General features: G+C 35.6%; 1 protein-coding gene across 1 annotated transcript in view; it reads left to right on the top strand.

Annotated features, from left to right (window-relative positions):
• Positions 1-11789, top strand: part of Remo (Remoulade) — a 45656-nt gene extending 33867 nt beyond the window's left edge. Inside the window, exons 13-14 of the mRNA XM_089637239.1 lie at positions 1338-1443; positions 2946-11789. Of these exons, the coding sequence (XP_089493365.1) occupies positions 1338-1443; positions 2946-5838 (2999 nt within the window). The 3' untranslated portion in view covers positions 5839-11789. The remainder of the gene's footprint in view (positions 1-1337; positions 1444-2945) is intronic.
• Positions 11790-13194: the final 1405 nt, after the last annotated feature.

Below are 13194 nucleotides of genomic sequence, written 5' to 3'. Positions count from 1 at the left end.
TAGGAACTCACCGCACTTGCCTCGATTTTATGGTATTTTGAACCTTAAAAAATAACCAAAAAAAAATTTTATTCGCTTGACAAGGAAATAATGTATCGTAATATTATTCTAGCTTGTCGTTTCGTCATTTGCGAACATTCATTTTTTTATCTGTGAAATATCATCATTTTTCATTTTCAAAAGTCATGGTACTGTATTTATTTACAGGTAAGTCTCATAAGACTTATTTTTTATCGTAAAGAATACTTATTTAGTTAGAAAATATAATAAAACTCAAGAAGATTTTTGTATTTGTTTCTTATATTATATTTTTTATAACTTTAAGAGGAAAAAAACATTTCTCTGAATTTAGGTAGCTATCCTGGGGAAACTACATTATACAATTTATATTTATTTATTTATAGATAGATACAAAAGAAAGTACAAATTACATATTAGGAAGCTTTGCCTGTCCAACTAGGAAAGTTTCCCGTTCCAGGACAGATATAAATTTATAAACACATTTTCTGGTAAGACGATACAATTAACAAAAACATTTATACACAAAGAGAAAAAAAATTCTCTCATGTACCCCATACATGTACCATTTACAAAAACATAATTTTGCCAAAAACATGTGAGTAATTACAAAATTCCACTCAGTTGGTGCATTTGGTGGCAAACACTCCGGTTTTTAGCGATTTATCAGCCGAAAACATCATATTTTAGTTTTATATTTATATATATATATATACGCCTAAAAAGGCTTTTACATAGAAGTGATACATGATGCAGTACAATAAGAGAATATGTATTATACAGGAGATATTGACAGTAAATAGATGTAATCCATTTTAAAGAAGGTAAAAAATACACACTTGTAAAATTGTGATTACAAGTATAATGAGAAAATATTAAAAAATATGAAGCAATATTAGTAAAACGTAAGAGTAACATAAAGTAAAAAAGAAATTACAACAACACTACATATAAGACAAATCATTAAAACTAATTTACCAACGCTACTCTAATTTGTAGGAATCAACAAAGTGTTGGTGTAGATTATGCTTAATTCTATATATGGAGTCAATAAATAAATATCATATTGACATACTCACAAAGGAAATTATATTGTTAACTATTATTTCAGGTTGCAGTGTGCACCGGGTAGTATCAAATTATATTGTTAACTATTATTTCAGGTTGCAGTGTGCACCGGGTAGTATCAAACTATATTGTTAACTATTATTTCAGGTTGCAGTGTGCACCGGGTAGTATCAAATTATATTGTTAACTATTATTTCAGGTTGCAGTGTGCACCGGGTAGTATCAAATTATATTGTTAACTATTATTTCAGGTTGCAGTGTGCACCGGGTAGTATCTAATTTGGTGGTGATTCAGTGCTACAAACTAGGTTACGTTGGTCTTTTGCAAAATGTGGAAACTGGAATCTATGGCGGAAGGTAAATATTTCTCATATCTATCAGATTTACTTTGTTATAATATTTTGACTGTATCAGGACAGTGATTACTGAGCTTACTTGGAGTAAAAAAGTAGGTGACATTTTGGTATCAGGTGAATTTTTTTTTGGTGTCACCTCTTTAACTATGGATTTCGCGCACATGTGCATGACAATTTTTACGACCGTGCTCGGCGCTCGCGCTTATACGCATATTCTAATACAATCCTTGCTGGAATTTTTTGCGATGCGATTATAACCTTTATGCTTTGAAAACAGTAGTGGACAAAATCAGAATCGCTTGCGCTAATAACACTATATTTGCGACTTTTTATTTCATGAATTTAGCCCTTCGATTGTCTAGGACAGTGGTCGGCAAACTTATTGGCCAAAGAACCAAATATGTACATTACAACGATGCAAAAAAATTCTGAGAGCCAAATCTGTTTTTTAATTTAGTAAACCTTTATTATAATTTTAGACCTTCATTAAATTACGGGTACACTGAATAAAACTTAATAAAGATTTATTGAATAGTAAGATATATTTATATCAGATCTGTGGAATCCTTAATCCATGATTCAGTTTTTTCTGTTTGCATTTGTAGTAATCTCGAGATGTATTGTGACAGTTTGTACGTCGGTGCACCAATAGCGCTGACAACAGGTCTCATTGGGATCTCTTTCTTGTGGATTTTCGGAAGACCGTACAGGGCAGGAGTTCTGGAGGCTTTTACGAAAAGCTTAGATCAATCCTCTTTCCTGATCTAGAAACTTTGACCAGTTCACTTGTCTTTAGATCAATCTTATTGGTAGGATTGTTCTTAATCGTATTTTTTATAGGTGTTGGTTCGCACAAAATGTCTTCCATCTTTTTAATATAGTCTTCCATATTGATCACGACAGTGGCATTTCCTTTGTCGGCTGGTAGAACCAAGATTTCCTCATTGGCGTGCAATTCTTTTAGAGCCGTAAACTCTCCTTTCGTGATGTTGGGTTGAGGTATAATACACCAAAAACAAATCACTATAATACTTTTGGCCGTGAAAATCTCAAATCATATTTCTTTGACACTTGTCTTTAGATAAAGTTAGCTATTTGGGGAAACATCTTACAAAATAAACACGAAATAAATATGAATAATAAGTTCTATTATCTGGTAAAAAGAAAACAAAATATCATTTACACCGACGTTCAAGAGGTTATCAGTCAACCGCAAAATGTAATTTACTCCGATGTTCAAGAGGTTATCACCGAGTAACAACCGACCCTAACTGTCTAATTCCTACTGATTTCGGATACTTAATAAAAAGAGTAAATATGTATAATAACTAGAGACCAAAATGCCATCTACATTTTTTACTCCAAATAAAGTCAGGAATCACTGGTTAGAGTTTCTTTGGTACGTCCTTATACATCCTGTATAAACACATAATTCATAGGTCAATACCTCTTTCCTGCTTTATGCATAGTAATAATTCTAATACATATTTTTTTTAAATGTAGAAGTGGCGGAGCAAGGTTTAAGTTCTCCCACCCAGCTATCTATGTGGGCAGTATTATTCTCCTGGTCTGCCTCATGGTGGCGATCCTCACTTACACCGTCTGCTACTCGGCTATCCACATGGCGCCCCGAGTCAAACATGCCCTCATCAACTGCTGGCTGTCCTTCAGCCTTCTATGCTTCATGTACACGCTGGGCATCTACCAGACTGAGGACATGAAGCTATGCCAGGCCATCGGACTGCTTCTCCACTACCTCACCCTGTCCAGTCTCCTGTGGATCACGGTGGCTGTGAGTCAGCTGTACAAGTACCTGTCCAAGAAGCAACCTCCCGCCTCCACCCTGCAAACCCCCGAAGACGAGTTGCCCCCAGATGTTCCCATACAAAAACCTATTCTAGGAATCTATCTTGTGGGTTGGGGTATAGCTTTGATCGTCTGCGGCATATCAGGGGCTGTCAACATGAGAGATTACGCCTCTTATTCCCAATGTTTCCTGAGTAACGCCCCTGCCCTGAGCGCTGTGTTTGTGCCTGCTGGAATAATCATCATCTTCTTGTGCATACTCTTCTTGCTTATCAGATGCACCATCAGGAATGTTAATGGTCAACTGTCAGAAGGAACTCAGGCTACGGAGAATGTGGACCTAGAGATGTGGGAGCCCAGCTTGCTTGTCAACAACACGGCGGACAGGCAGAGCGAGAGAAGCGCCACAGAGACAGAGGTAGAGGATACGGAGCACACGCCCGTCGTCCAGCTCCGGGCACATGTTATTGTCCTCTGTGTGTACTTGGGGGTCTGGAGCTGCGGCACTATTGCTATATACCATCCCTTTCCGCTGTACCTCCCCTACCAGGAAGACATATTCAGTATCCTGTACGCTCTGAGTGCCACTGTTCTGGGAACATTCATCCTTTTCTTCTACGGAATAGCCAGGAGTGACGTGAGGTCCCAGTGGCTCCTAATGCACTGTTACTTGAAGAAGCGGAAGCCGTGCTGTCGAGCCAGGACCGTGTTTGATACCAATGCCCAGAATGTTCCACAAAACCAGCACAACCTCGCCCCCATTTCCAACCTGGCTGCTGCCCAAGCCAGGTCTAGGTCCAGCAGCCAGAACTCGAGAAGCAACAGTAAATCTAATAACAGCAACATGTTGAAAGCGGCAGCCGAACTCAATGGCCAAACCCTTAATGACACCCTTCCTAATGGAAACAACATGAATCTGGTGGTCATGCACCGCCAGCAGTATAGATCTAATAATTCCGTCACTACCTATCCTGAAATTGGTCCAGACGGAGCTGAAATATTCTACAATGCCAATCAGAGTAATGTTGCCAGAAAGTTCTTTAAAAAACAGAGAAAACACATAAGACGAAATTGTTTGGATATACCCAGAAGAAGAAATTACGACTCAGATTCTCAAATCTCTGGTTCTCATCTCCCTTCTGTTGAAAATAGAGACGGAGTGTCGAGTTTATTTACCTCTGGCTCCAAAGTGAACAACACCAACATCCACATTGAGAGAGGGCAGCAGTCAGATAATGGCATGAAGGAAATGACAAGGCATCAATTGAACCCCAATATTCTTGCAGAGGTTGACGAAAGTCCTGAAAAGCCTCAGCTGAAAAGGTTTGTTCTAGAAAAGGACATACATCAAAACTCTCGCCTCAAGCTGAATGAGGTAAAGCCATCCAATCAACCCCCCACGCTGATGAATATTTACACCAACGTTCCGGAAACTAAAGTTCCGCAGCATCAAGTGGCAACATCATCATCCACCCCCTTGAACCGAGACAAGCAGCTGGGTCAATGTTCCAGCATGTCGGCCGAATGCCTGGACAGCATGCCCACCATGAGGACTGTGTCCCAGCAATGCAGTCTGGAGTACAGCTCCACATCAGAAGTAGCCACCCCGCTCAATCAGCTGGGCTCGGATAAAACTCTCAATACCCACTCGGAGCTAACGTCCCTTCAGGAAACTCACAGCGCCCTGTGTTCCACTCACGAGATCACGAGTGACACAGAAGAGGCTCACAGCTTTGAGAAATACACAGACTTCACCAAGTCTAAGAAAGGTGTTGAAAATTCCAAACAACATTTGAGTTGTGGTAAGTTACAAAATGAATACAGCAAAAAACCTACAGTTGATTCAAAAAGCTTGAACCGTTCCTTACAAGACATCAACACCAGACGAAAAGGCAGCCCCAAAAGTGACGGTGATTTCCAAGACGCGCTTCCCACGCCATGTACAGATGATCAATATTTTGTTAATGATAACGCCAATGCTTCGGAATCTGATAAGCTAGTAATACCCAAAGGAAACAATCATCAAAGTGACAGATTGCAAGATGATTTTGAAACACAAAGTTTGAATGGTGGTGCTGGTGAGCAGCCGTACGAAAATGAAAGTGATATTTACTTTCCCAACTACCAAATGTCAGAAGTCAGTATAAGAAGTCACGGTCTGTATGCACCACCTCCCGCCTCCATCTGCGCCAACGACCTCAACCTCGCCTTCAGCAACGGGGAACTGTCGAGAACCCAGAATGACGATGATTGCTACGAGAACCAGTACGTGAACTATAATCCTGCTTGGAGGAAGGTCAACGAAGGTCTTCAAAGCTCCCACTCTAGGTTTTACCACAGCCCGGCAGTCAGCTGTCCGGATGTAAATCGAGCAGACAATGACAGTCCCGCATCACTGGTCAGTGAAATTGACGAGTTGTACAAACAGATAACCAGTCGCGATAGACGAACATCAAGACGGATGCAACATTCTCATAATGTTAGGAGCCACGGAGATGCGGCTCTCAGGCATTGCGAAAGTGACAGCTGCATCAGTGAATCACATTCTGATATCTTGGACTCCGACCAGAGAGCCGAAACTAGAGTCTAATTAATATGCCTTCCAATATTTTGATCCTCTGTATGATTATTTATTATTTTCTTTCGTTACAAAGAAATATTTTAGGTGTGTTTGTAAATATAATTTAAATAATATGTCATAGACTATTTGGAATACATGATGTGTAAATTAATTTATTTTAAGAATTTGTTGATAAATTGCAATTTTGTAAATAATTAAATGACAAATTAATTTAAGATAGATTTGGCATTTTTGAGGCATTTAGTATTTATTGTGTGACATTGTGGAATTCAGATGTATTATGATCTGCGGCTTCTTGCCACTTGTATATGCTATCCTAATGTTAATGGGCTATGTTTTGTGAAACGCTGGCTAATACAATCTGTGCACATGTATCAGACTTAAGACGATTGAGAATTATATGTATGCATTTTATATTTATTGTGTGACATTGTGGAATTCAAATGTATTATGATCTGCGGCTTGTTGCCACTTGTATGCTAATTATGATCTGTGGCTTGTTGCCACTTGTATGCTATCCTAATGTGAATGGGCTATGCTTTGTGAAACGCTGGCTAATACAAACTGTGCACATGTATCAAACTTAAGACGATTGAGAATTATATGTTTGCATATTTTTAGTAAAAGTAAAAGCAATCTGTGTATGTCCAGTATTTTAGAATGTGATAGATAATTAATTAATTGTTAGTTTATTATCAAAAGTATGTTAATTGAAATTAATAGTGAATATTATCCTTTTCATTGGACAATCTCATGTTGGAATGCAATGATAGTTTTAACGTGCATTGTTTGATTTCTTTACCAAATAATTGTTTTATTAAAAAAATATTTGAGTTTAATAGGAGATGTTTTAAATATACAACAAACATTTTAAGTCAATGTTGAACTCAATTGAGGAAAATAAAATTTAAACAACCTACAGACATAGTGCAAGATGCTAATGCGTGATGCATTGAATATCATAAAATAATGCATACAAACATAATCTATAAACTTTGTATGTATTGATTAATCATATCACTTGTATAAGATTTAAGGAAATAATATCTGATGAATTTATATAGACTTTTATACATTTTTATCTGATTTATTGATTTTCGTAAACATACCAAATAAATTATGAAATAATATGTATTGCTGTATGAAGTCTCTGTTCTTCATTAGAAAAGTGTTTGAATGCCTTTTGCCTTCTGTGCCATTGATGTTGTATCGTGTCATATTGTCAAGTGCTTTGATTTGGTTTCACTTGAGCCATTTTTTAAAGCTTGGTAAAATTTTTAATAAAAATTTCTAATGCAAGTTTACGTTTAGAGCTTTAAATATTTATAAATAATAAATCTATCGAAAAATTTTAGAAAATATTCTAGTATCTAAATGTATCAAGAGCCATTTTAAAATGTAAAAAATAGCCACATTATTAAATACAAAAGGATAAATATTTTGAGGTTATACAGCTCGTATATTACTACATAGAAATAATTCCCTCATTGAATGTCATTTGCTGAATTGTCAATTAAAACGAGTGTACAGTTATTCTTACCATATTTATCAAACACAATATGAAACAAGGTTTATTTATTTGTACATACACAAATCTATCTCCAATTACAAATTAAAATATGAATTTTGTAAGTCAATGTATGCTTCCATTCAGTGGCTTCCGTTATGTGACTTCCATATTCTGATCTATGTAATTAATAAATACATTTTCTAACACTTTTTCATGATAGTATGTGTGTTAATGTTAATTATCTTCCTGATGTCAAACCGTAACTCTAAATACAAAAACATCTAAGCCGAGTATGACATCGTTTGTCACATTAAATCAGAATGCGACAAAGATCACTGGTTTTAGCCAATTTTGGCTCTCTTTTGCGGTATCATTATTTTAAACTCGTTAACTTGCTGTGAAAGATCTGCCTATACGATCTTTTCAATTGTGAGTGTCAGACATTTTATATGTATGTAATTGGTGACTTCTCGCAATGAAATAGAATTGTGCAAAATAACTTGTTTCAAAGCGCGTCAAATCTACAAAAGAGTTGGTTGGTGACTTTTCACAGCAAGCAAACGAATTTTACAAGGTTTCAAATTTACATGAAAACAAATGTTGTAATAACCCGATTATGAATGTCACAAAAAGTGCCGCGCACCACCGCTGTAGACATTTCGGGAACACAGCTTAAAGAAGCACATTTTTATTCAGTACAGTCGATTTTGCTTAATTGGTACACCGGTTTATCGGGACAGCCAGTTATTTGGGTTAAAACCCAAAGGACAGAAACTAATACCAATTGAGTCCGGTTTTCTGGGACACCATTCCGTTTAGTAGGATATTTGTACAGTTTTTTTTTCATTATGGAAATGAATGAAGAAAAAAATTACAATTATGGATTGACGAATAAATTTTCTGTATCGATTTAATATATGCCATTTTCGATTTGCCGCCAAAACGACATGTTATATCAGAAAAATTAACTTATAATCTTGAACATATTTTTAATAGTTTATTAAGGACGGGGGTGCGGTATGCGGCGCAGATGAGTGTAAGGGATGCGCTGCGCTACGGCAGTTCCGAGTTTATTCAGCAGTAATTTGGTAGAATTCGCCCAAGCCGGATGCCGATCGCCGTCCGCCAATATTTGTCAGTGTAAAGTAGTTCAGTTCGCATTGTACTCACAGAATTATTTTTCCATAATTAAATTCAGGGTTTTCCTATAAGAGGTGTTATTTTGAATAGCCCGCTATTTCGGTAGATGTTACTTTTGAAGCTGTCATTTTTTGACATTTGACAAGTAGAAACTACGCCATTAATAAAAATGGAACGATACAAGCTTCAACAACGCATTGAAATTATTAAAATTCACTTGAGTGAATCAAATGCAAATCATCTTGAGTGATGAGGCCCATTTCCACCTCGGTGGCTTCGTCAACAAGCAAAATTGTCGCATCTGGGGCTTGAAAAACCCAAGAGTTATTGTTGAAAAGCTTCTCTATCCTCAACGTGAGACTGTTTGGTGCGGTTTATGGTCCGGCGGAGTCATTGGACCCTACTTTTTCGAAAGTGAGGCTAGAGCAACAGTTACGGTGAATGGATTGCGCCATCGAGAGATGATTAATGATTTTTTATGGCCGGAATTGGATGGTATTGATCTGGACAATGTTCACTTTCAACAAGACAGCGCTACGTGCCACACAAGCAACGAAACCATTGATCTTTTACGATTGAATATCAAAATAACACCTCTTATTGGAAAACCATGTATAAAAAAAAAAATTGATTAATTAAATAAAATACATTCGAGAGAACTCGAATAAATGTAATAATTTATACGCATACATACCTACTTTAAAAATGACTTGTTTGTGACAGCATGTTTGGGCCCGATGTGTCCCAATTAACCTGATCGACTGTACTATTTATAATAAGTATTTTAGGTTAATTATGACAAGGCTCAATCTGTTTCTTCCTTAGCCACCGCATTCACTAACTCTGAATATTCTAGATTAGATTTACAGAAGAGTTAAAACCTGTGAAGTTTTTCTTCTTTTAATATGTTTTCCTATTGTACCTGATGAAATAAGACTCGTTTACCTATTGGCTTAGTGAACACACAATAAGTTGAACCTTTCGCCACAATAACTTTTTAATAAACCAGTGAAAGAAATAATTGATTTCATTATATACTACTTGGATGTGTCAGAATTATGGATACGTTTTTGGTATTTTATTGTTTGTATTTTGTCAGCTCACTGCCAGAAGTCATTAACTAACAAACTAGCATTTAACTTTTTGTTTTATTCATATTAATAGGGAAAAAATAATAAAAACGGCGTTTAGTGACTTTTTGTAAACATGTAACAACGAATGATAATATTTTTTGTCTCGCAAGAAGTCATCAAAATATTTTGAGCATTTTTTTATGTGCATTTCCATGCATTATCCCACTCTCAAAATTCATTAAAATATTTTAGTGATTTTGTATTACCAATTTTATGGTATGCACCTAGTGACTCAATTACCTATAAACAATCCGTCTTACTTATAAAGACTCCCTAATGCAATGCTGCAGCGCTGGTATAACTATACGTTGAGGAAGGCCGTATACTGCTCAGGTTAAAATATTTACTCATAATAATATTCATGCAAGATTTTTTTAGATTGGCACCACTTTGTTCCAATCCTCACAAACATGGTCATTTTTGCATTTCGCGTTTAGTTGCTAACTTCTGACCCGGTCTGCTTTGAATTGCTTTGAAATTTGGCCAATTTGATTATGTGTCCTGTGTTTGCTTTGGTAAATCAATATTTCGATTATTCAAATATTCCTCCCATAATGCTGCCAATGGGTATTACTGTTTTTTTATGTTTTCCCTAATCCTTAATCCTGGGGGTCGGTCGATTATGTGTAACATTTTCTACTAACCTGTTCTTATCCCTCCGTATTATATATTATGAGTAAGCTGGATTGTGTTATTCGACATAATGACTTATTTACTGGATAAAGTATGACAAAATAGGTAGATTATGAGTTCTAACCACAGACATAGGAATTAATAGACGAGAAGATAATGGCGAGGGGTAAAATCAACTGTTGAAGAACGAAGGGAGTGAAGCTGGCTGTGATTCGTCAATAAATCAATCTGACAGTAAATAGGCATCTCGCAATATAATATCACCATTTACTTCTTAAAAGTAAAATCTGCTTTTGAATGAATAGACATTTTTACATGGGAGCGCAAATTACTCGCCACGTTATGAACAAATTTGCGAAGTACAAATTCGGCAAAAAAATTCGGTTCTATTTTCAGTCGAATATTTCGTTTAAGTATTTAGTTAAGACACTTTTATAAATGTTCATAATTTACTTCCCAGCAACCAACCAGCTTTGTGTTTCGCGTCCAGACGTTTCTCGATGTGATAGTAACAACTGATTCATATTATACAATGTGAATATGCTTAAAATAAAGTAAAATAATGCTTCTATATGGAATGTAATACGACAATTGGGTTTATTCTCTTTTTCACATTTATTTTTACAAGTTTTCATAGTACAAGTCAACATTTTGCCGTGTTATTTCGTAAAATGAACCGATGATGCCTCGACCATAGTTCGCACAAGAATGATGACGTCACGTTTTCAAATTTCACTTGAGGCCATACGCGAGCACAGCCGGCTCCAATGGAACCGGTATGGGGAGTGGGGATAATACGCTTTTAATCACTTAGGGCAGGTCTACTAATATTCATATGTCTATGGTTCTAACTCAGTTCTGACAAATATGTCACTTAATGACTTCTGGCAGTAAACTGACGTTTTGCTAATATATTTAAAGATATTTTAGCATATTATTACCTCATCATTTTATTCTTGACATATTTATTCATTACAATCTCTAGATCTCTGTTTGGTACAAAAAGTTATTTCAACAATAGTTGTATGGGCATTTTAAACATCATTGGTGAAACTTTTTTTACATACAAAATCATAATTTCATGTACATTCATATACAAGGATTTGATGACTGTTATAAATGTGACATAAGTCAACGCCCACATATAAAAAGGAATGCCAACAATATAAAACATCTTCTTCATGTACTTGTTCAAGGAATACCAATAATATAAAACATCTTCTTGATGTTCTTGTTCGAGGAAAACCAACAACATAAAACATCTTCTTGATGTACTTCTAGGAATACCAATCAAAATATAATTATTTTATACTTATACTATAATATCAATGTTTTATAAGCTTTCCACAGACATATTGTGTACACTGTTGCAAGATCGTAATATCTCTCATAAATGTTGGTAATAGATTTATTTTTCAATGAAAAAATTCTTCCATCTCCATAACTTTTTGTCCAAGCTAGTTTTATGTATTGAGAAAATTATATATATTTTTTTTTAGATATTTATGATGAAATTTCTATAAAAATTTTAACAAAAAAACATATTTTTGTTGCCAAAGTAATCTCATAAGCCTTCGCCGTGAACTTCTTCCTAAATATTATAATATTTATAATCTAGTAATGTTGAACAATGTTTGCCTCTTGTAGTGTATAATGCAATAAAACAATAAGTTAAATTAAAGATTTTTCGTTAAGTGTTTCACTCATTCCCACAAAGCTGTCAGCTGTTTCACAGAATTTGAACAATTCATCAAATTTAAAAGTTAATTTTCAAGTTCTGTTTTATTTCATTGCGGGCCAGTTGCTTCGCAGAATTGAAATAATAACAGAAATTTAATGGAACTTTCGCAGAACTTGAAAACTAACTTAGAATTTTGTGAATTGTTCAAATTTTGTGAACTAGTCTCGAAGTATTATTTCTCAATAAATGTACATGTTTTGAAGGTCTTGTTATCATGCCAGCGCTCTTCAAAAGTGGGCCAATTTTACATGACCAAAAATTCATACATAAAGATAAAAAAGATAATATCTTTAAGAAATTCAAATGGATTTGAATACCAATACCAACATATAGGTCTCGTACAATAGTGTGTTTTTTATCTTTATGTATGAATACCAATACCAACATACAGGTCTCGTACCATAGTGTGTTTTTTATCTTTATGTATGAATACCAATACCAACATACAGGTCTCGTACCATAGTGTGTTTTTTATCTTTATTTATGAATACCAATACCAACATACAGGTCTCGTACCATAGTGTGTTTTTTTATCTTTATGTATGAATACCAATACCAACATACAGGTCTCGTACCATAGTGTGTGTTTTAATATATTTTTTTAAATGTGAATACCGCACAAGTGTCCCAACTGTTCCCAACCGTCTGGAGCCAGTGAGACTATGGCATCCCCAATTGGGGGTATGTTGTGAGGATGGAGGTAGTAGGGAGGGGAAGGAGATGGGTAAGAGGAAGGTGGGGGAGTACCTGGCTATTCAGATCTGGTCTCCAAACACGGCTAAAGCCATTTCAAGCAACATTTTAATTTTGAATGGTGGTCTTACACCAGGGCGATACTGGGAGTATCTTCCACTGTGGAACGTGCCGCAAGTATGCTATGTATTATTTTAAATGAATAAACTGTGAAATAACACAAATTAATCACATAATATTTACATGCTCACGCAGGGATTCGAACCCGCGATCTTCGGCTTGCTAGTCGAAAGACTTACCCCTCGACAACAGAGGCCGTCGAAATTGTATTACTGTTTTTTAATTATATGTGTGTATAAACTCTTTAATTCGAAATGCAAGACCCAATAATAAGGAAAATATCAATATATTATGTTATGATCCATTCACTGTTGCAATTAAAATAATCTGGCTTTAATAATGTCAGTTTTATTCATTTTGTTATTTTTATAATGGGTAGGTACAATATGTTGATA

The sequence above is a fragment of the Hesperophylax consimilis genome, chromosome 11 (assembly GCF_061612785.1).
Source record: "Hesperophylax consimilis isolate HC1 chromosome 11, BYU_Hcon_1.0, whole genome shotgun sequence".
Classification (NCBI taxonomy): Eukaryota; Metazoa; Arthropoda; class Insecta; order Trichoptera; family Limnephilidae; genus Hesperophylax; species Hesperophylax consimilis.
This window is presented reverse-complemented; position numbering and strand designations above follow the sequence as displayed.